The sequence below is a fragment of the Dicentrarchus labrax genome, unplaced genomic scaffold, assembly GCF_905237075.1.
Source record: "Dicentrarchus labrax unplaced genomic scaffold, dlabrax2021, whole genome shotgun sequence".
In the NCBI taxonomy this organism is placed as follows: Eukaryota; Metazoa; Chordata; class Actinopteri; family Moronidae; genus Dicentrarchus; species Dicentrarchus labrax.
The window spans coordinates 24,776,632-24,800,936 of NW_026136704.1; the positions used below are offsets into that span (position 1 = coordinate 24,776,632).

The following is a 24,305-nucleotide window of genomic DNA, read 5'->3' on the forward strand; positions in this document are numbered from 1 at the left end:
ATACAAATATATTAAAGCAGTTATCCTGGATAAACATTTTAATTGGCAAATTAATCAGCAAATATTTCTGTAACAAAACAATTTTTTCCTTGTTAATGGAAAAGTTCACACATTTTACATTTCCTAGTTACAGAAGCCTGAGCTGAAGGCAGATTTGGGGAACGGTCCTGTTGTATTGCCAAGTTTGAGTTTTGGGTTTGGGTCAATGAAGAGCGTGAACAGTGAAGCAATAATAACATGCATGCTGTTGTACTCGATTACTGCTGTCAGTGTTGGCGTTCTCTGTTGTTGTTGGCGACCACATTTGGGGTCGGGACTAATTATTCTTGAGCTTATATAGATCTAGTCTGACTCTCTTCAAATCCCTTTTGGATTTCAAAATGTATTTATTTAATTGTTTTCCACAGGTCCATTGCAGCTTTTGTGTCACACTCAATGGGCGCCTTATAGCTCACCTGGTAGAGCTGGCGCCCCATGTACCAAGGCTAGTCCCAAATGTGGTGCCAGTGCTGTTGGACTGTATGAATTTTATCCAAACAAATTCTGAGGACTTAAACAAGTGAGTACAAGTTATCAGCAACATGCAGATTTTTTGGTTTCTTCAGACTCTGCACAGTACAAAATACCAATAGGTAAACAAACTATAATATATGGTATTTTATTTCAATTAAGAAATTGACAAGCACTCATCAATCAACATATTAAAACATTTGCGTCGTCTGTGCAAACTCACATGACGGCTCCTTAAAATAAATACTTTTAAGAGGAAATAATACAGACAGAATATGTGAGGCTCAAACCACAAGTACAAACAAATTATCCAAATGTATAAGAGACGAAAGGGTCTGAAAATTCCCAAAGTCAACCCCGACTCTCCAACGAAAAGTGTTGTATAAAACAGCAAGTATTTTTAAAAATACAGAATCTTACAAAAAAGTTTTATCTTCTCACTTCTTTAAATCACTGTAAAATATCAGCTGGTATTATGACAAGAAATCATGAATTTTTCCATGTATAATAATAAAAAGACAGAATGTGCTTCTGCATTTTTACATTAGTATTCACATACATCATGAATGTACTGTATCATCAAAGTCCTCCAACCCTCTGATGGTGCTGGGATGGAGACAGGTGTTATCGCACAGGGCTGCGTCCCTCCAAATGCTCCTCGTTGCCACGTTGTGTGCCGAGCTGAAGATAGACACCGGTGACCATGGTAACAACAAAGGTGTAGTCAGTCCCAAGACAGCCACATATTTGCAGAGACCACGTCCATTAACCATCTTCTCAAACAGTACACCGTCCATGCCCAGGCTATGTAAAACAATACACTTCACAGCCAAGTGTTCATTGTCTTTATAGGTTATATTACCAACAGCGTTCACATTTTCTGTATATAAAACAAAAAAAAACTTAAAAAAAACTACTCTTTTTGACAATTTGTCAACTTTCAAAAAGGTCCAAAAAAGAGACAAAGTAGCCATCAACGGGAGAGGGTTTCAAGAATACAGGTTACAGTACAAAAATGTGGTCCAGGTGGTAGCACATGAAGCATGCATGTGTTTATGTTGCCCTGCTCACCCCTTAAACCCTCATGCGAAGACATACTGTATAAAAAGGCCACATGGCTTTTCCTTCACTATTAAATGCGCGTGTACTCCGACAACTGGCCTCTTTGTCTGCTCTGCTCATTCGAAGACCGACGAAAAGGTGCTTTTTTTCCTCCTCCTATTGGTGGACTCCACAATAGACACGAAGCCTCATAGAGTCGCTATGAAGCGTGTGTTTGGTACATCTGCACGCTCCTGAAGCTTTTTATGACTGGGTCGAACTATTGACAAACACAAGTCACAGACAGTTCCTGTGGTGGGAGCAGTTAACTAGAAGAGACAGATAAGTTACTTCAATGTTGTCGGGTAAAAAAACTTGTCAACTTCTTTGAACGTTGTAGGATTTTCTCAGCATTAGGAGAGACATGTTTAATTTTAGTTAAAGTGATGGTTTGACATTGAGAAATACGCTTTTTTTGCTGAGAGTTAGGTGAGAAGACTGACACCACACTCATACCTTGCTCTTCAGTGTAAGGATACAGGGTGGTATTGATCTTCTCATTCAACTTTACCACAATGTCAAACTATTCCTTTAAAACATGAAAATCACCAAGATTGAAGCTGCGAGTTTCTCACTTGAAAACATCGATCTGATATTTGTGTGTGCACAAACCTCACGAGTAGTCTCCTACCAAGGGCTCTGTGTTTGTTAAGGGATCAGTGGGAGTATACTGTATGAGCATGTAAACAAAAGGCAGTTGGGCTTGAGCTTGAGTCTGTTGAGCTCCCTCTTCTTTAAATTACCACAATGGGACGTCTCTAACCAGCTTCTAACTTTCTTTCTAAGTGCAGAGGCTTAGTGAAGCCCTTCACCCCTATTTTTTATATCTTTTCCATAATCTTTAACATCTGTACTGTGGAAATAACAACAAAAATATAACTTAACATAAACTCTCTAGGCACTGTTTGATTTCCAAGGCTTTTTGTTGTAGACTGTGATAAAAGGTCAGCAAACAGATAAAAAAATTAATAAAAAGAAACACCAGAGAGTGATGGTTTCTGCGGACCAAACACTTTCTCCTCTGTTATACATCAAGGTCCTCCGAGTCAGCTCACACAGCCAAACAGACTCGCTTCAAGCTCTGTGGTTGAGAGGCTGTAAGGGCAGAAAGTATCTAAAGGGTAAGTGTGTAGAAGTTTTCAAGGTGTTCAAGTCTTTAACCTATCTTTCTCCTTCATAAAAAGGATAAAAAAAGGTTGGATCTTAAGCCATTATCTTCTGGGGAATCTCTATTGAAGCTTTAATGAAGATGCAGTTGTCTCGGATGTAGTTCCTCTTCTTGATCTCCTCGTGAGAGATGAACTTGGGGTAGCCGAAGCCCAGGGTGCTCTCGTCCAGCGAGTTGCGGCTGCTGCAGGGCTTCTGGAAGTTCTTCCAGTTGGGGTCGGGGTTGAAGGTCTCGGTGATGTGCTGGGGTTTGGAAAGCGATGGGTCGCTCTGGTCCAGGATGGAGAAAGTCACCTTGTAGGAGAAGGGCCACTCCAGCAGGCTGTCGTACTCTCCGGGCAACACGCGGATGTAGACGGAGAGGTGGGAGCCCTCGCCGCTTCCATTACCATTCAGGAAGGCCGACACCTGCAGCTTGTAGCCGTAGCGGTGAGTGTAGAAGGGTGGGCTGAAGAACTCATGGTTGCTTCGGAGTTTGGCCTCCTGGAGTTTGCGGGAGTAGTCGCTGAGCTTCCAGATGAGAACACCATCGTGACTGACGGACAGCTCCTCCATCTCCCTCCGCAGCTCCAGGATCTCCTGCCGCTGACGGCCCACCAGGTTACACATCATAGTCAGGTGTGACTTAGTAGTGTCTTCCAGGTGACGACCGATAGCCAGTTTGGGGCACTGCCGGAGAGACAGCAAAGAGATTAATTATGACTTATACGTATACAGCCATATAAAGTAACATAAAGCGACTATCTGTTTCTGTTCATTTCACAAACATATCATATCTAGAGCATCTAGATTGCCTAATTTTTCAGGTCAAAACTTATATGTTTTGACCTTACATTATTTATATGTATAAAAAACAACATGATATTTTAACCATGCACCTAAATTCATCAAATAATAAAGCATGATTTGTAAGAAAAACTTCTAAAGGTCTAAAAACTATACTTAATGGTCTGGGAAGAAATGAATACTGTTAGAATAGAAAGTGATGTTTTAAATATTGGAATGATGATGATCTCTATACTGCAGCTGTGGATAGATGTTTTCTGCTTTGCACCAGGCCATCTATAAATGTTATACATTAATCTTTGCAGATGCTTTGTAATTCTTAATGGAGCGAGGAGCCGACAACACAGAGTATGATGCTCATCTGCTGCTCTTCCTCAAGCGTGTCCACATTTTCTCAAATTGACATCAGTTTCAAAATAGACAGAAAAGTGCTGTCAGAATATAGAAGTGCTGCTCTCATTAAAATAGACCCTACAGGCTGTATGTTTGTAAAGAGAAAAATCATCACTTCGGCGAAGTGAGCAAGGATATATGAAGGAAATATAATGACAAAAACATATAAACACCCACGTTGATAAGAAGTCTTAACAGAAAAGTTCCTCCGGCGGCCAAAATGATCTTTTGAGGTTAAATGATGTCAGTCTCACCCTGTGTTTGCAGCCGGCGTCTTTGAAGGGGCAGAGAACAAGCGCGCTGCCGCAGTTGTCCTTCACATGGTTAGCCAGATCCTCTCGGGCGATGTTGGGTGTGCCACACTGGTTTGGGCACTGGACAGGAAACCGAGGGCAGTGGTACTGATGGTTCTGCAGGGGAGTGAGGAACAGTGTTAATGTGTGCACTGCTGACCGACAGCATGAGTGATAAGAAAACATGCTGCACAGTGGGGTCACAAATGAATGGTTGCACAGGGAAAAATGTCCTTGAAGGGTTCAAAAAATACATTTGGTTTTAAAAATTAGGCTGCAAAAATAGAACAGAAATAGAAAACAACTAATCATGCAGCCTGGAGCCATAGAAAATGTTTAGACCACGCTGCTAATAACACATGCAAAGCCCAGTGACTCATTGTGACCGTCCAAAACCTAAATATATATTTAATTTACAATAATATAATGTCGTGAAAAGCAGATTTAAAAATACTTTTTAATCCCCACAATGAGATGGTAAAAAAGTGACAAGAATGGAACCTGCGTAAATATAATAAATTAAATGTATTTTTAATGTTAATTTGCCATCATACAATTCAAATGTATTATCTCATACCACTATAAAGTCCAAAATAATTACTGAACATCATATCAGGAGGCTAAATGCCCTCTGAAAAAATGCTGTGTGTAAAGAGAACACTGAAATTAAATGACTGGGATAAAAACATAATAAATGCATTATAAAACAAGACTGGATTATTATTACATCTTGGCCCCAAAATGTGGGGGAGGAGAGCGACACTGACTGCTCAGCCTCTGGCCAGATGTGGAGGCAGGTGCTTCCACATAAAAGCCCAGACAGCAAATCAGCAACATGCACTAAACTCCAGCTGCCACAGGACAGAAACACCACGAATGGCAGCACCCTACAGCTACTCTGTTGAGGCTGGAAACCCTCTGTGAGCCACACGCAGGACGGGTGACAGGTACAGTGAAACTAACAGTCACATTTTGAGAGAAAATATATCTCTGCTCTTAAATGGCTCAATCATCCAGTTTCCTCACAGGAGGAAGAATTTAAGCAGTCATTTGGGAAACAATGAGAGATTCTCATAGTGAAGTTTGCGTGAAACTGACCTGGATTGTGTCGAAGACAAACTCCTTTCCGCAGTACTTGCAGGGCTGTGTGCGTTTGGGACACTCGGCCAAGCCGTGTTGGGACAGCAGCCGACGCATCATCCTAGCTCCGCACTTGTTCTCACAGTAAACACTCTCCTGAGGACACACACCCTGGTGGTTCTGGGGATAGAAAGGAAATATAAAGAGCTTAAAACTACATTTAAAAAAATATATATATAAACAACATTTCTGAAATCTGTGAGGCTGCAGGTTGACTTGTCCATGATGAATATGAAGTTAGTAACCTGTAAAATAATGTTTCTCATGATGAGCTGTTTACTGATGAGATCTAGTGCTGGATATTGGACATCAATAACATTAGAGAGGGCTCATGCAGAGAGATATGTCCAACAAAGGGCACAACACTGTATCTCTGTTCTAGTACATACACAAAGTATTGAAGAACTGCCAAGCTTTGGTACTGAATGTTTGGACAGATCTAATCTTTTCATATTGTTTAATCAAATGTTGCCTTATTTAAATAAAAAAAATTACTTTACGCTATATTTATAGTAAATTTAGCGAAACTTTTACTGGCCTAAATTTACTCTGATGGCTTTTTAATGGATGAATTGTCTGTGTTTCCCTATAATTAAACTAATAGACTTATAATTAAAACAGTTCAGAAGTTAAGAAAATGTATTAATCAGTCCAGACAAACATAAAAAGTAAGCCAGCATGACAAAGGAAATATCAGGTATCATTGTTTTTAAACCATTCATCACCACACTTTAAAACTTTAAACTCAAGTTTTATTTGTCAGTGATTTTGAAAGGTTTTGAAACGATACACAGTTTTAAACATGACCGTGTAATTCCAAAGTGAGAGCCAAAAGGTGGATTAATGCCCCTGTAACTGTGTGCAGAGGCGGGACCATGTGGGCCAGAGTAAACAGAGAAGTGGGCAGTATGGTGGGAATGACAGAAGTGTTAGTGAGGAGACTCTGAGCCCGCTCACGGAGGAAAACACCGTCACTATGAAAGACCCAGTCAAACCTTTTTTCCTTCTGCCAACACACGTGTTATTTCATAACAGCCCAACACATGTGCATTAGTCTCTCCTGCACCTTTTCACAAAGACATCTTTCATGTAGGGGTGGAAATTATGTGGTGTCACTCGGGTTGTTTACGTCAAGCTCCCGCTGTGTTGCAAGAGGGAAAAAAAATGGAATAAAAACAGGTTTTGAGTTGGTGTTTACCTCATACGCTTCACCGGTGAACTCGCTGCCACAAAACTCGCACTTGACCTTGCGCTTGGGGCAGTCGTGCTGCAGGTGGTCGGGCAAGTCGCGGCGAGTCAGCTTAACGGAGCAGCGGTTGGGGCAGGGTATCACATTGAAGGCGCAGGTGGAGAAGTGGCCCTGAGGGAGACACAACATCAGAAAGGCATCAGACTCACACACACACACACACACACTCCCACATGTTGGGCATTCAGCCAGGCTGCTGCCAGAAATCAACAACAGGTGAGAGAGAGAGAGGCAACGGGTATCAAGAGGAAATACACCAGTCACAGTGTTTGATAAGTCAGCAGAGACTAAAAAAAGATGGAGGGTATATAGAGGAAGGGAAGAGTCTCACCTGCAGCTGCTTCATCTGGCCGGTCCAGCGGCAGCCCTCCTCGCTGTGGATGCAGCGGATGGGCAGCGCCAGGATCTGCTGCTCCAGCTCCGGGTCCGGGTAGATCTGAAGTAGAGAAACAAGACGGGGCCACAAGGTGTTATAAGGGCTGATCAGGTCATGCTCCAAGACTGTAATATATCAATTTCATGCAGCAAAAGGGAGTATAACATGGGACTAAATGTGATTTTCTTTCATGGGTTAGGAGGTTTTTTCTCCTTAAGCTAAATAAACCATGTAAAAACCTGTTCGATAGGCTGAAAAAGGCTAGGTTATGAAGCTGAGTGTACAAAAAGTTGACATTGTGGTGATACATGGTTTTAACAGGACACCAATGTAGTGTTTGACCCGTTCATGATATTGGAAAACAGGCTAATCTGTGGTTGTCAGCATTGACAGACTAGTTTTATACACCACTAAACCAGTACTTTAATACCAAATAAAGTTTAAGAGGATGAGTCAAAACAAATGCTATGAACAGATATAAGCGTCTTCCTCCATTGTCCACACATCACTGTTGCACTTGGTGACATGTTCCTTTGTTACCATGAACACACCATCCTGCTGCTGGAAATACTAGAGCCCTAAATGTGTATTAGTCCACAAGAGAAAATAGTCCCCAACAAATACACGCTTCATTCCTGTTTGAGTAATGTCTGCTTAAAGTACAGTGCCCGGCTATTTTAGACAATTCATTAGTTTCTTAAATTAAATTCAACATTTGCGAGCAGTACTAAGAGACACAGATAGTAGGGAAGTCCTCGTGGACTAATGGATTATTGACAATAACAGAGATAGAGAGAATATTGCTGTCATAAGTTTTCTCTTCATGCTCGCTTTGTCACGCTTGCTCATGGTTTCTGTTTCCCTCGCTTTGTCAGGTTTTTTGGAGAAATGCTGTAATATTTTTGCTTAATGAAACCCTGCAGGGTCATATAGACCTATGTCAACTGATACTGTTTTACCAGTATCAAAGTGTTGCTCTGAATGCCAAATATCTACATATTTGCTCCAAGTTCACTTTATCTGGGTAGTTGGTTTATGAAACAACTCCGACATTGTCAGTTTTACATTATTGTTAAATATACGACAAGGTAGAGGCAGCTTTAGAGATGCTAGTAGGTGTATTTTTTAAATTTGGGCAGGCTAGCTAGTAGGCTAGTTCCCCCTTCGCTCCCAGTCTTTATGCTAAGCTAGGCTAACCACACTCTCTTCCACAGCAGCGGCTCTGTACTTAAGAGTTCAGATGGGTGTCTCTGGCAAGGAAAGCAAATAAGAAATATCCCTTTAAATATTGTTTTTTACAATGACAGTAACATGTTGGTTTCTACATCGTGTCAAACCAGACTGAACACTGAGCTACACGAAGAATGCTTCCTCCAGACACACACACACACACACACACACACACACACACACACACACACACACACACACACACACACACACACACACACACACACACACACACACACACACACACACACACACACAGGAAAGTCAAACTGTTGCGATTGTGTTAGAAAGCTGCAGCGGTGAGTCGACTCAGCCACTGCAGTGATAATGAGTTAGTTCATGGGTTTAAAGGACCTTTGAGAGAGACACAGAGAAGAGAGAGAGGGACTGGGAGCAGAGGAAAAGATTTATTTTTCCTCGGTCACTGAGCGATGGGGATGAGTCAGTTTTCTGCCCAAACACCCCAAATCCTCCCCTACAGTACGCCGTCCTGAGGATTTACAGCTCTGCTCTGCATCTCCATCCCCCATGCTGTCACACGAGCTGAGCACTGGTCAAACAAGAAAAGCCACTTCCTCAAAATGTCACAACAGCCCTCTAAACAAATAACAGCTCAGTAACAGCCCGCCTGAGCTCACGAGCCTCCGCACCGAAACACGGGAGCCGTTTGGAAAAATGATCTACAATAAAACACTTCCACTTATCTCACTCATTGTTTCTAGCTGCTGTGTGTGGGGAGATAGACGCCTCCGCCAGACTAAATAAGATAGCTCATTAAATATGCTCCACAGAAACACAGATATATCTAACATTAAAACACATGCTTGACTTGCTGCACTCTCCACTTATACACTCGGAGCAGACAGGCAGTATTTTTTTTTTGCTGCCATAATCACATTCTTTCAGGAGAGGCAAAGAGGGAAAAATCCTCCAAAGCAAAGTGAAACACTCTCTCATTGTTCCAGTCTTGGAATCTGCAGGGAGACGGCAATAATGACCTTTTAATAACTTAGTCCCTGGCAGATCGGGGGGGGGTTAAGCTCTTTGGAACTCCATCTTGGGGGTTTATTCTGTCTGCTTTAGCCATTGTTAGTCCCACACTACTACTACTACTACTACAGCAGCACAATCCTTTAATGACTGCAACACTCTAGTTCTGTTGGAGCGAGGGTGTGTTGGTGCGCGTTTTTTCGAAGGACAGTGTGCAGCGAGCATTACAATAACCCTGACAGTAGACCACCAGGACTGGGGGTAATTTGCAGGCGACTGGGAGCCTGCGAGGGTAAATAACAAACGTCTGACAGGTGTGCCATGAGCACCTCCTTCCCGTGGGGAGTCCCTGCTATTACAGGCGCCTCCATCGCTCTCAGCACAGCATGCAGACCTGCACTGCAGCTCTGGGTAATGGCTAATTCAGGCTAATACTAACTAACTGAATAGAAGAATTATACAGCCGTCTACTTTCAATCGATGCCAAAAGCTGCTCAGAAATAAGGACGATCATTTACTGTTCATTGGTTAGTCTCTCGTGCAGAGTTCAGAGTTAATCCTCGTGCTGCACTCTCTCACTTTACAGCAGGGTTATCACGTGGGGGAGAGACATCCTCTGACTCTGAATACAGTTAGTCACTATCTTTTACGCCCCCAGGCGCAATCTGATTAACCGCCTTTAAAAAACAAAGAGGAAGAGAGCTCAGTTGAAATGAAGATACAGCTCTCTTTTTCTGGACTGCGAGAGATTTATGTGGGGAAAGAAACATATTGGTTCAGATTAACTACTGTCCCTCTGTAATGAAAATGAAATACAACCTCTGACCATTGATTATCTACATTATTGCTTGTATGTAGATTCACTACTACAAATGTTAATTTATTTTAAAGTCAAAGTTACCATCCTTAAATTGTTTTTAAGTCTGACAATCTGTATCTTTATCTATATATAGCAGGACTATATTTATTTCACTATCGGAGCTGCTTGTCTCTCTGATTTGCATTTTTTCCTGGTTGGACAGGTACATGCAAGTTTATTTAAATTCTTTGCAGCACCTGTAATGTGACTATTTATGGCATTTCTGGCAAATCTGAAACATCTTTTAAATCAGTTTTATCAGAAAACCATTCTCCACTTCCCCAAAATTTGTTTTTCTTCTTGGTCCTACAGCTGGATGTTTGAGCTTCACTGTGCATACGTATGTGTGTGCAGTGAGTTTGACACTAGAAGGATGTTTTCACATTCATCTGCTGAAAGTGGAAAGTTTTTCTGTGCTCATTGAACATCTGATTTTAATGGGTGGGGGATTTGGGAATGATTTGTGACAGCACAAATAGTTTGGAAGTCAGTCCTGGTCCAGTATGCAACTTGTACGAGTGTGATGCAGAAACCTGAAGCCACCAGACACTGAGAATGGACTTTACAGCAAAGTAGGAGACATCTTGTGTCCAGTAGGAAAACTTTTTTTTTATGATGTAGAAGGAGTTGATGCCTTTTTAAGGGTTTTACAGTGGAAATTATACTTTTTTTCAGCGACACATTATTGTTCCTAGTATACTACTTTTATTATGTCTTATAACATGTCTGGAGGGGATCTATAATTTTACCAATGACATTAATCTGTTCTGGTTCTTTCTGCATGTTCCTCATTGTTTTATTGTTTCATTTTGTGTTCTTCTTAGAGCCCAACCGTTTTGGGTTTTTTGAGACCGATTACCGATTTGGTGGGCGATATGACCTTTCAAAAGGTACTCAGAAGGCTGCTTTATTAAAGAATATTGAACTTAATTTGTAAGTTAAATAGTCCATTTTAAATGTAGGCTTACAACGTCAACCAATTCTAGAAATATAGAACATATATATATATAAATGTAAGCTAATAAAACTAAAATAAATAGCTAAACACACAAGCCTTTTTGCATTATATACTGAAAAAAGTTCATATTGGTGCATACTGGATAACATATATGACAATATCGTTATGATGCCGATATGTCTGTGATAGGTCAATATTAGGCCGATATATTGGGCTGTAGTTTTACTTTTAAATTGTTTTGGTATTATTATTTTAGCATTACTATCCAGGCTAGTGGCATTGCTCTGGCTCTGGCTCTGGCTCGGTCGATTGTGTGTTGTGTTATCGTACCTTGGCATAGTCCAACGGCAGCTGGTCCTCTGGACACTTGAAGACACCCTCACTGCAACAAAAAAAAGCAGAAATTTTTTTTGTTATTATTGGAATCACTCAGAATAAAAGATGACTGTGGACAAAAACAAGCATCTCAACAAGGACAATCAGACATTTCTAAACCACATTCAGCGTTCAGTGAGATTACTAACTCTGAATCTGACTGAGAACAAGCGGAGCATAAAGGCACTTCTTTGACAGTCTGTGAGAGCAGCACTGCATTGCCCTTAGTTTTATTCTGTCTCTTCAAACACTCTTAATAAGAGAAGCTCTCTGACTCATCACACTGTATGACGTCCAAACACACACTCACATGCACACACAGCACGATAAAGTCAGATCTTTGAGACACTGGCTTTAATGACTTTGACTCTTTCATCTTCTCCCCCTCAGAGGATTCGTCTGCACAGATTTTTATTACTGCAGAGGACAAAACTACAAGTTGGAGCCTGATTGGTTTATTTATAATACATAAAGGAAAGATTGATGATCTATTTCCTAGCTACTTTTACCATTTCTCTCACAGCTTCGAATGAGTGTTTAATTTTTGCCCTTATTTCGCAGTCTAGATAACAGTGTGCTAGTTTCAACAGGCTTCTGTTTTTCTGAGAATAAAGCAGTGTAAACCTCGCCTTCTTGCTCGAGGCTCTTCCTCAGGAAAAAATGACAATTTTCTAGTTTGCTAGTGCGAGAGGGACGTTTCTGTTCTTTTTCTCCTCCAAAATAAGACTTGAACTCTCATTTTACAACATGCCCCTGTGCAGCTTTTGTGGCGCCACAGAGGAGCCCTCAATAGCCTGTTTTAGGGCCAGATGAGCGAGTGCCACAGCTCATTAAGGCAGCCCCTCTTAAAACGTCTCTTCCCTGATGTCGTCATGAAATATTCACACTTGTAAATAATGGAGGGAGCAGCCACTAGGGGTGAGCTGCTACCTACTGTCAATGGCTGCTACACAGAGTCTACACTTGAAGCTGCACAGCAGGCCCATCCAGACACAAAGGTTACTTGAAAAAACAGAAAAGGCCATGGGTGGCTGATCTCTTGAGACATCAGCGGGGTCATGGCTGTCTCGAGCCCCCATGCTGTATCTGGATCAGAAATGCTCTCATGGATGTCATCAATATTTTGATTGTCATTTGCGCTAGCAAAAATGCCAAAGATTCATTGGTTCCAGCTTCTCCAACGTGGGGATTTATTGATTAATTGAGAAAATAATATCTACTGAAACTACAGACAACAGAGATGCACACAGGAATGTGTTTTGGTCAAAAGTCCCAAGCCCTGAAGCTTGATCTGACCTCCTATGCAAAGAGGCCTCTCATAACCCCGCATGCCCAAATTATGTTTAAACTAATTAAGGGACAACAGTGTGCAAACAGTAAGTGTTTGCCCCTCGGTGCTTTAATTTGGTTGGCTGCAGTGTCACCTGACTGACGCTCCCAGAGGCATAGGGACATGTGACAGGACGGGAGTGCATGTGCACTTCACCCCATCTACCCAGCTGCTATGAATCCAGGGAGTGTGCTGAAAGAAGGGGGGGATGGGAACAGAGGTTAGGCCTGAGAGGGAGGGTTGATGAAAGGGGGGGTTGAGGAGGGAGGTTAATGCATGACGAGACAGCAGTAATTCTCCTCCATTAGGGTCACTGTGTCAGCAGGGAGCTGGAGACCAATTAACAAGCCACCAAGGGCTGTAAAAGAGGGTCAATCGATTAGAGGCTAGAAGGGCCCAGTCAGCATCTCATGTGTAGTGTGAAGTCATTTACAGTGCTCATCGCCATCACCAAGGAATCATCTCACACTGTGGAGGGAGAAGTATAGGGAGAGCGCTGCCTGTCCTACAACCACGCAGCAAGAGGAGATGGGAAGAGACAGGCTCTCAGCTCCGGACAGGGGACAGCCAGAGGCCCCGTCCAGCTCGGGCCCCCGTATCTGACGCACAGAGAGGCAGACAGGCGAAAAGAGCCTAGTCACAGACTGTCAGGATAATTCCTTCCCTGGTCGCAGAGAAGCTCCCGCAGCCACACATTCATGTGTTCGGCCCCACTGCTGATAATACCGCCCGACTCTCTTGGTCGCTCTTGAGACGAACTCGCTGCCGCTTTGTGACAGCAAATTAGCAGTGAAAGGTGGGGCCGATGTGTAACACAGCTCCACGTTCCATCTAGCTTCTCTGGCTAACAATTTCTCTGACTACAGAGTTTCTAGTAGAGAAACGGGAGCAGCATGATAATAAATTACTGAACACCACAAATTATTGATTAATCTATCACTTTGTGTTTCAAATAATGAATTATTTTGTCTACAAAATAGTAACAAAAATGCTACTACAGATTCCCAGATTCAAATGATGTCTGGATCAATGTTTGTCTGATCAATAGTCCAAAACCCAAAGATCAGTTCACAATGATAAAAAAAAAAAAAAGCAGCAAATACACTGAGAAGCTTTGAGATGTTGTTAGCTAAACATCAGTATGTTAGCATTGGTCAGCATGTTGTTGTTAGCATTTAGCTTAAAGTACAGTAGACTCTACTTGCTGCTTGATAAAACCATTAACAGATTAGTAGAATTGTTTCAAATTAGCTGTTGATCCACTAATTGATCTTTTCCACTCTAATCACGAATTTGACTCAAGGCCAACATCGACTGAATCACTTGTAGAACATACATTAGCCGAACGACAGAAAACAATGTTGATTCACCATTTACGTTATTTATCCTGCAAAAATGCCAAATCTTTGTTGTTCCCAGACTCTCAAATGTTTCTGTTTTGGAATATTTTGGGATTTGGGGCCGTTGGTCAGACACAACAAGCAACTGAAGATGTCACCTTGGGCCTCAGATTAATCATAAAAATAACAGAGAGATTAATCATTAGGCATTAATCGCTAGTTGCAGCCCTGATGCAGTCATTAAAGGATAAACATAACTGTTACAGCCCAAAGGGAAAACTTCTTTGTGCAAATCCTTGCAAGTGGGAACTTGCACCTCACAAACAACCAGCCTCTCTTAAAACAGGTTTCCCACAAATGTTTGTCTGAACACAGTTCACACCCTCGTCGATGAACATCCAGGATGAGAGGCTGATAAACAAGTGTTTCAGTGTCGTGTTGGGATGTCACAGGGGAGCAGCTTAAGACCGGACAGCGTACATGGTATAATACAATCACCTCATTAAAGTTTCATTGCCTCCTTCTGTCCGCTCATACTGCGAGAGCGGTGGAGGCTCTACAGCTGCTCTGCTGAGGAGACGATCGCGTTCAAGTGAATTGACAAAGCTATCATCGTGTTAGCTTCTAGAAAACACATTCACCCCTCTGCAGGTGAAATGCTAACCCTCTACTCAAACCCATCATCGCCTTGGACCCTGAATCTCCTTTGCCTCTTATTGCCCCCCTCTCTTCTCCCGGGGGCCTCAAATCTTCTTTTCAGGCGCAGATTAAACAGCCATCCATTCATGCAGCTGATACCACGAGGACAGCCGTCACAACATGCTTCGTCACTCTGCACACGGCTCCTGACAGGCAGACGGTGAGACGCACAAATCCCTCAGGTTTAATCTCACCGGTGCAGAGCAGAGGGGTGTTTTTCAAGCGACAGCGACCAGCCTGCAGGCCACACAGAGGGGACATGTTGGTGACAAGAGAGTAACCTTGAAACCTGCTCACTCTATATCAACTAACAGAAAGAGAGACTCCTAAACAAACCTCCCTGTGTTTGCCATTGTAGCGGACAAGGCTGTCGAGACACACTAAACAAACTAAATCAAAAGCATGAGGCCTTTGGAGATCACAAGTCTGTGGCACATTAACACTTTAAACAGACCTCTGACACACGAGGTATTTTCTCATTGACTCAGATAGCATCAGGAGCCTTGACTGAGCTTATCTCCTGCTGGAGCTCACTAACGGCTTTTATGTTCATCCTCGAGCTAAACCCTTTTTGTCTTTTCAAGTTATAACCAGGATTAACTTTTATATACACAAACAAAACCTTAAATTCCACCAGTGCCCTCCGTGCAGGCTTCTGGTCTCACAGCTGAAACCAAACTCCCCGTTTCTCTCTCGCAGGAAGTTGGGAGAAAACAGGAATTTTGTTTTATCCCAGATAGAGTTCCTATAATCTCCCAAATCAATCTGGTTTAAAGTTTGTGTGTGTAACACTGTGTGCAGTCAAGATGTCTTTCCTCTGAGCCTCCTATTGTGAACAATAATGAATACAGATTATTATACACACATTATAGAGCGTGTGACTGATATTCTTCAATGTATCTTCAGTCTGTGACGCTGAAGATATTTCAGTCATGAAATTGAGTTTTTTCTTGTCGTTCTTATCTTTTAAAAGGTTTGTGTTTTCTACGGTTACGCTCCAGGTGAAAAATACCTCATTTGACAATGACGGATAAACTGATTGATTTGTCTTTTAATTTGACAGTTCCAGTTTATGAAATGGGAGAATCTGCCCTTTATCTCTGCTCACAATATAAGTACTGAATGTAATACTTTTGGGTTTTGGACTGTTGCTGGTGATTAATGCTTGATCTTTAGGAAATGTATTACCAGAATTCACAGAAATGTTCAAGGTTTCTCATGTTTTAAAGACCACACAGTGCCAGGCTATGGCATGGAAACACACTGTATAAATACATAATAAACATAAATACATCTGAACAAACTGGCATTTAATAGAATAAATCACAGTACTTAGCAGTTCTGTACTGGCTTTAAAATTATGCGTGACTTTGGACAGCCAATGCACTTTAATTATGGAAACTTCACAAAGAGAAAGCTAAATGTTTTTCCAAAGATTTAATGGTTTATTTTTATGTTTTCCCAGCTGTCTCTGGAGCTGTCTCACCACAAGCCACAATTTGTTTTCATTTCTTCCAAATGAAAATCTGAGTAGCTCAGCATTTCTTTTGCTCGGGCAATTTGGAACAATAGTGTACATCCACTCCAGAATAAAGTATTTAATATTTGTACCGTCACCTTTTCGTGTAGGCTAGTTAATTTTTGCGCAGCATGAAAACACTAAACACTCATAAGTTTGAAATAGTCTTTAGTATGGAATTGGGACACAGATTAAAAGACCCCTTCGAGCAGCCCCTACAGGCTGCACTACTTCTTAAACCCACTTACAATCCATCCTTGAAACAACTTGCTCTCACTACCTCAACTATAAAGCTTGCACAAGGTGTTTGGCCTGCAAAAGCTCTTCCTCTCATCCTCCCGACTATATGGATTAACGCCCCCCTAATGTGAGCAGTTGGTCCGACTAAAGTGGCCCCTAAATGAGGTTGAGTGTGGACCTGTGGAACCTGATACACCATGAGTGCCAAGCTCCCTTCGCCCACGGCTGATTTTGGCTTTGAGCCGAGCTCTCTGCGGCCCTCTCATTTGTCTGAAAAGGGAGGAGCAGCTACCTACTTTCACAGGAGTGCGATGACACACCAGCCCACGGGAGGATCGACTGCTCCCTCACAGGCTTCCTGTGTGGGACATCCACACAGAATGATGCTGTGACAGCTTCTTGTGTGGGATTTAATACCTACAAGATAAGCTGTCCATACCTGTGGTTTGCTAGAGATTATATTGTGCATAAGCTCTCTCTGACGTTTGTGGTGACAGTCCCTTCTGCCACTAATAATAGGAAGGCAATGCTAATGAACAAGTCACCTTTCAGCAAACACAACTAGCCCTGATGGTTCTCTCTTTCAATAACTAACACTTACAGGACTCAGATCTCCTGCAGGTAACTCAGACCTGCTAATGCTGCAGAATTAGCTAATGTTAGCATGTTAGCATTGTCATTGTGAGCAGTGTGGCTCTAAATTAGCTAATGTTAGCGTGCTACAAAACCTTTCCTGTGAACAAAGCAAATATAAAGCCTTGCAGAACCGACTTCTTTCTGTAACCTATAGCTTATTACTGTCCTTCTGGCACTGAGCAAAGCCTTTCAGCCAGTTAAGAGACAGCTACTTAAATCCTTAAAAGGAAGACTGAAAAGAGCATCTCCATTTTATATTTCATGGTACAACCTGCTGTCCTCCTGTAATTTCATACAATTTATTGAAGGTCATCTGTGTGGTTAATCTTGTTCCAATCTGCTCTGTCCTTCCTTTGTAAAGTACAAATATGGCCATTAATTACTGACCATATTTCACCAAACACATGGTCATCTGATGAATATCCAGTGTGATTTAGTATGTCAGTCCCCCCGCCCCCGCCCCTGCCAAACGGCTAATGAAGCTATTAATTTGGCAAAGGAGCGATCAGAGAGTCAGTAAATTTGAATGAGACACAGACTTTATATAAAACAGACGACAGAGATAAATTCTTAAATTACCTGTTAATTATAGTCTGGTGCATTATTCCCTTAAAACATATTTCTACAGTAACATTACTGATGGATTTCAGGAACCCGTTTGTTGAGTTTAGCAGAAGCCCGCTCAGAATATGACACCTGTAAAATCCCATCTGACTTCCTCGTCACTAACAGCCACCGGCAGCTGTTTTATGTGAAGCAACAATGGCTGACAGTCCGCAGGTCATGGTCATCAACAAGAGAGAAATAAATTACATCTGACTCCGTGTCAGACAACAGCTAAAAAGACAGGCGGAAAATTAAACCGCTTCCGATTACACATATTCTTATAAATTAAGCAGAGCTGAACTTTTAAAGTGTAGTTTAAAATCTCTATTTTATGCTTCCCTATTCAAACCAATACTATTTTATTTTTTCTGTTGTTGCTTTGCCATAGAAGGGAAAATAAAAAAAATGATGCAAGTGGAAGAAAGGCACTACTACGAGAGTGGACGTGTGTGTGTGTGTGTGTGTGTGTGTGTGTGTGTGTGTGTGTGTGTGTGTGTGTGTGTGTGTGTGTGTGTGTGTGTGTGTGTGTGGGTGGATGTCTGGCCTCTTTCCCTGGCTTCATCTCCAGCACCCCATGTAACACACTCACTGGGACCAAATGTGGACCAAGATAGAAAAACCATTAATATGATGCTTTTATTATGAGCTACACTGACACTACCTACAAAACCTGAACAAAAGCAAGCAGGTTTCGATGCTTCTGGGATTTAGTTTCCTCTCCTTTGCAATATTCCTACGCAGAGATTTTTTTTTTTTTTTTACGACCACACAAACATACACTGTAGATTCTGGCTGTCAGGACACCTGAGGCCATCCTGGCTCATGCCATCATCGCTTATGTAATGATATTCATTTCTCCTTGCAGTTCACCTCACCATGCTGACATTTGTGAGCACGAGCCATCTGTGAGCGAGTTCACACAGCTATAAAGCGTCCAAAGGTTAACAAATTCTCAGTTTGTTTTTCTTAAATGTCAGCTTTGCAGTAGCCCTGGCAGCAGATAAAGAGTAATATAACTGTGTGTACTGTGTTGTTTAACGACTCTGGTGGAGATTAATTCACATTTCGACCTGTAAACAAACCAAAAATATTTGAGTGTGTCCTGATTTTTTTTCATAATGTACTGTTGTAGTTGTAATGAAAATATTTGGAACAGAAGTTGATTGCTCATTTGTTACATTATACCTAGGCAAAATCACAGATAATCTTTTGGCTCAGGATGAATCTCTTTATAAACACTTTTTTGGCTGCAAACACAAATTATTAAAACAAATTACCACCCCCAAAATATGACATACAACAAACATACGCCAAAACTGTCACTAGAGGAACATGTGGTCAACATGTGTTACAGTTAATGGTGCAATAATCCTGTTAACATAATAAATTATGAATAATAAAGACCCACATTTCCTGGATGGAAATATTGCTCGTATAAAAGTATCTCCGAGAAGCTGCCGAGGCGAAATCAGCTTGAATTTGTGAGCAATTAGACGATGACTCATCAAATTGCCAGAGGTGCAGTTTAGACACACTGCCATGATAGCAAACCGTAAAGGAAGGAGCCACCTGCCAAAGGACAAGCTGGCTCCAAAAACAGAGTAAGAGGAGGAAGACTGGGGGGAAAAAAGGGAAGGAAGGAAGGAAGGATACATGAATAGATGGAGGGAGGGTCAGAGGGAGGAGGAGCAGCCATCTGCAAGCGAGATGCCATAATCCATCCTTAAGTGTGTGAGGAGGGGAGACAGCGCTTGCAAGTATTCCTAATCCTCTCGCACTGTCTCCTTCCATCAGTGTGATCAGGCTTTGACATAGAGTGTTTATCAGAGAGGGGAGGGGTTATAACATGAAATGCTAATCCGCCTCTTCTTAGTTTGTTTGTTGTTGACTTTATGAATTCATAGCGTTCAAGTTGTTCAGGACTTCCTTCCAACTCGCATCTATGATGGTATGAATTTAGAGGACTAGTTTGATGTTTGGGGGACATTCGCTGTCCTGCGGGGAGTTAGATGAGAAGATTGATACCACTCTCAATATGTCAAAATATGGAGCTAGAGCCAGCCTAATTTAGTATAAAGACTGTAAACAGCTAGTCTGACTCTAGCTGAAGGTTTTTAAACAGATTTAAGTTAATTCATTACATTTACAGGTGGGTTTTGTTACCTTTAAACAGAGACAGGCCAGTTGTTTCATCTGATTCAAGTCTTTGTGCTAAGCTAAGCTAAGCTAAACAGCTGGTTACTGTTGCTTCTACAGGTATAAAAGTGATATAGATCTTATATATTAAACATTTACAGACATATATGTATTCACTTTCTTGCCAAGAGTTAGATATGTCGGCTAAACATACAGATAGTGGCAGCAGCAAGTCACCTTAGCTTAATTAGCTTAGCATAGAGACTTGAAACAGGTGGGAAACGGCGAGCTAGATTCTTCCCAAACATAACATGAGCAGCAACCCAAGAAATCCTCTGGCAGATATCCTCCATAAACCTTTTTCAGTATATATTATGTTAATTAGTGAACTTTAGAGGCTAGCTGTTGCTCCAGGCTTTGTGCTAAGCTAAGCTAACTGGCTAAGCTTTACCATACAGAGCGGCATCAATCTTCTCATCGCACGCTTGGCAAGAAAATAAGCACAATTCCCAAAATGTCAAACATTTTCTTTATCACCCGGTTGAAGGAACTGCTTGAACTTATATGGATTTCAGTCTCAGTGTTGCAGTTACCCATACAGATTGGTTTTTTTTAACAGCGTTTGGCAGGCAATCGGATAAATGAAACTGCAAATGTAATGTAATGCTGTAGGATCTTTTGTTTTCCTGGTCGATTTCATCCCCCAGATTATACGCCGTATGCAGGAGGTACAGGAAAATCAATCCACTTTCATTAACTGCTGCTGATCTGGGTGCAGGGTGCAGGGTGGGTGGGGGGTTGAGAAAGAGAGTCTGTCCTATCAGTTATACCGGGAACTGAGCTCATGCATGCACGAGTGCAGTCACCCTCACCCACGCAGTACAAAGCAAAAAAATAAATAAAAGAGATCACCATAACGGAGGCGTACCCACACGCACGAGGGCCTGCACTGCGTACATTAAAAGGAACAGAGGGCTTGAAAAGAGATGCTTTCCGTTTGATCTGGTTGAAGGGCGGTTTTGTGGAGGGGCGGGGTGGGTGGAGGACTGCACCCAGAGATCAATGAAAGTCCTGAGCTTTAACATGTCGCACATGTGAGAAGGAAGGACCTACTGGTCTGTGAAAAAAGTGCTAAAAGATGCCGACAAGGTTGCAGTAGGTGTGAAATACCCCACCCTCCATTTTACTACCCACTGTCACATATTTGCGAAGATTCAAACGCTGTGATTGTTATTCACCAACTTAACCCCAAATGGAAGCAGTTACATGCTATGAATTTCTCCAGACACGTGTGAATTTTAGCTGTTTTAATCACAGATGGCTGGTCTAATTTTAGCTCAGCCTCAGAGGGCAGATTTCTGCTCAAAAGGGCGATCTGCAGCGACGGCGGCTGGCTTCGAGGAGCTGCCGCGCTTCCACGCTAATCCTGTGGAATGCCTGCACTGGACGGAGGGGCTCTGAGATTGCCAAGGCATTGCCTGGCCTATTAAAAGGAGAGCTGCCTGCCAACTGTATGCATATGGCATTGGGAAAGCGGTACTAGACACAGTCGCCTTCAAACAGCATTAATGAATCAGCTATTGGAGTCACAATCGTCAAGAAGCACAGCATGAAATCGCAGCGCTAATACAGATTAAGTGTGGAAGCAGCAATGCGCTTCGGGCTATTGTACAAACTGTCAAAATAACAGAAAGTGGATGTGGTGCATTTTCAATCAGTATGTGAATTCTGCAAAAAATAATCCAGAAAACAGAAACCTGCTAATGTGCAAGTGCTTAGTTTGAGGTAATTCCTGTTAAAAGATCCAAATGTACAGAATCTTAATCTGCAAATGGGATTTATTTAAATTTAAAGCAATAGCTGGGGACATTTTGGGAAGCATGTTAATTCGCTTTAGATAAAAAAAAAAACACCACTCTCATATATGTCTACTGAATATGAAGCTACAGCCAGCAACCGTCTAGCTTAGCATGAAACAGGAAGAAACAGCTAGCCGGGGTCTTTCCAAACAAAATCCACCTACCAGCACCTCTAAAGCTCACTCACTAACTACTTTACATTGTATTTGTTTACAGTACAGTACAGTACAGCAAAACCGGTTCCCAGTTTGTATGCTAAATAAAGCTAACTGGCTACATTAGCTTCTTATTTAGCAAACAAGGATAGTGGCAGATAAATCATACAGGATTTAAATGTCAGGAACGTTTCTGTTCAAGCATCCAGAGGGGAGTTGCAAGATTTCCACATGAACCCTCCATCATTTTAGACAGGATCAAGCTTTTTAAGAGTCTTTCTGCTGTCCTCCCTCGCAGTAATAAAGATTAAAAAATATCCATCCTTACACAAACTCCCACAAGGCGTTTGTGTTAAAAAGCCATTAATATTTAAAAAAGGATTTTACATCCCGAGGTTTCATGCTCCTTTAACCAATTAAAACTGCGTGTATGAGGTCATCCCATAGTAGGATCATTCACAAGCCGTTGCCTAAATTAAGCGGTGTGGATTTCGGCGCGAATTATGTGTCAAAATGCCTTTTATTGTCAAGACGGTCTTAACTCCTGTGGAAGAATGAAGAGGAATATGCCAATGGCTTGTTAGCTGGTCCTAACGGCTCATTATTCCTGCGTAACAACCTCCTTTTGCTCTCTGTGGGGTGCGTTTTACGAGTTTCAAAACCAAGATCTATTTCACCCAGCCCAGAAGCCAAGAGGGACAATTTCCCTTTAAAGAGAATTTACTCTGCTCTCGGCCACCAAAGGCAAGACATCAATCAGAGGCCACTTAGAGGTAAAGTTTCACGATTTAGTAGCACCTATAGACACACGAGCTCATGGCACCAGAAGAGGGAAGGACGAGCTGCTGCTTTGCATGCTCTCATCATGAATCACATTTTATTGCAATTCGTAAGCAGAGTACCTCAGCTCACTCGTTTATGGAGTCTTCTCTCAATGCCAAAGCCAATAGCAGACAAAGCAGACTGTTCTTTCTAATGCACGCAGATGTCCCAGAGGGAAAGAGCCTGCAGAGAAACACAGCTCTCATCACCCTTCAATTAAAACTATTCTTTTATTGCTGAGTGACTGTCACCGCTTTGAAAATATGTGGAGCAAAAGTGAGTTGTAAACAAGCCGAGAAGGCAAACTACACAATATCTGCAACCGGACTGACATTTAAAAAAAAAAAAAAAGAAGAACCCAGACCATAATAACTTCTTATATCAGGTTTAAGGAGAGCAGATTATCTCACGCCATTTCTGCGACCAAGAGCAGCAGGTGGGCAGTGCAGATAATCCCTCCGACCACTAACATCTTATGGACAACAGATCTTTTAATTAACCTGAACCTGTTCACCCCATGCACCGGAAAAGGAAATGAAATCTGCAATCAAGCTTGCAATTCAAGTATTTTTATCTGTTTAAAAAGGTTTTCACAAAAGAATTCTTGCTTGTGAAACGCTACAAAAATACGTTTAAAGGTTGTTTTGAAAGTAAATGTTACAGCTTTTGTGTTACGTCATGTGCCAGACCTTCAAAAATTGTGCAAAATAAAAACCCCAAAGTGAAATGAAGACAGACTTAGCAAATAAATCATAATAAACATGGAGCATGTGACTTAAATGTCCACTAAAGAGGTGGAAACTTCAGATCTAATCGCATTACTTTGGTGAATGGAAACAAGTATTAATGCACATTTTAATTTGCCGATATTCTGGTAATGTGATTAAAATTTGGGCTACATTTGGACGGAAACTTTACTTGTGTGCTCCGTATGTAAGTCTGAAGAAAAGGATCATCTTCCATCGTTACTTGGTTTGGTGCTTTTGAGCAGCACTGCAGTCATTAACCAGCTGTCTTTTCTTTACTGTCCTTCATAGATAAGTACTCCACTCCACTCCACACACACACACACACACACACACACACACACACACACACACACACACACACACACACACACACACACACACACACACACACACACACACACACACACACACACACACCTCTCGAGCTGACCTGCTATGTGTGCGCCAGATAGCAGGTGTGGGTAAACCATTATCAGCTTTGCTGTGTGAGGGAGTTATTTTAGTCCGATCCCACAAGAACACCTTTGGAAAAAAAAGGAAAAAAAGAAAGTGCAATGCCCTCAGTGACACACCCATTAATTAGCTGGCGTCCAACCCAACAGAATCATTAAGAGTACAAATGGAAAATGTTTTTTATGTGTCGACACAGTGGCTCAACCTCATTGATTGTTCAATCCAAATGTTGTGAAACTGATAAGCACGTTAGTTTCTGCATCACTTGAACTGCCAGAGAGTGTCTGAGGTCAGGGTGAACTGAAGACGGTGCAGAATGGAGATAGGATAATGA

The 24,305-nt window shown here is 41.8% G+C and overlaps 1 protein-coding gene across 1 annotated transcript in view; it reads right to left on the minus strand.

Annotated features, from left to right (window-relative positions):
* Positions 1–642: 642 nt before the first annotated feature.
* traf4a (tnf receptor-associated factor 4a) overlaps positions 643–24,305 on the minus strand; it is a 37,690-nt gene continuing 14,027 nt past the window's right edge. Inside the window, exons 2-7 of the mRNA XM_051398784.1 lie at positions 11,383–11,434; positions 6,971–7,075; positions 6,589–6,750; positions 5,349–5,510; positions 4,212–4,367; positions 643–3,447 (exon numbers count right to left, since the gene is read on the minus strand). Coding sequence (XP_051254744.1) covers positions 2,815–3,447; positions 4,212–4,367; positions 5,349–5,510; positions 6,589–6,750; positions 6,971–7,075; positions 11,383–11,434 — 1,270 coding nt within the window. The 3' untranslated portion in view covers positions 643–2,814. The remainder of the gene's footprint in view (positions 3,448–4,211; positions 4,368–5,348; positions 5,511–6,588; positions 6,751–6,970; positions 7,076–11,382; positions 11,435–24,305) is intronic.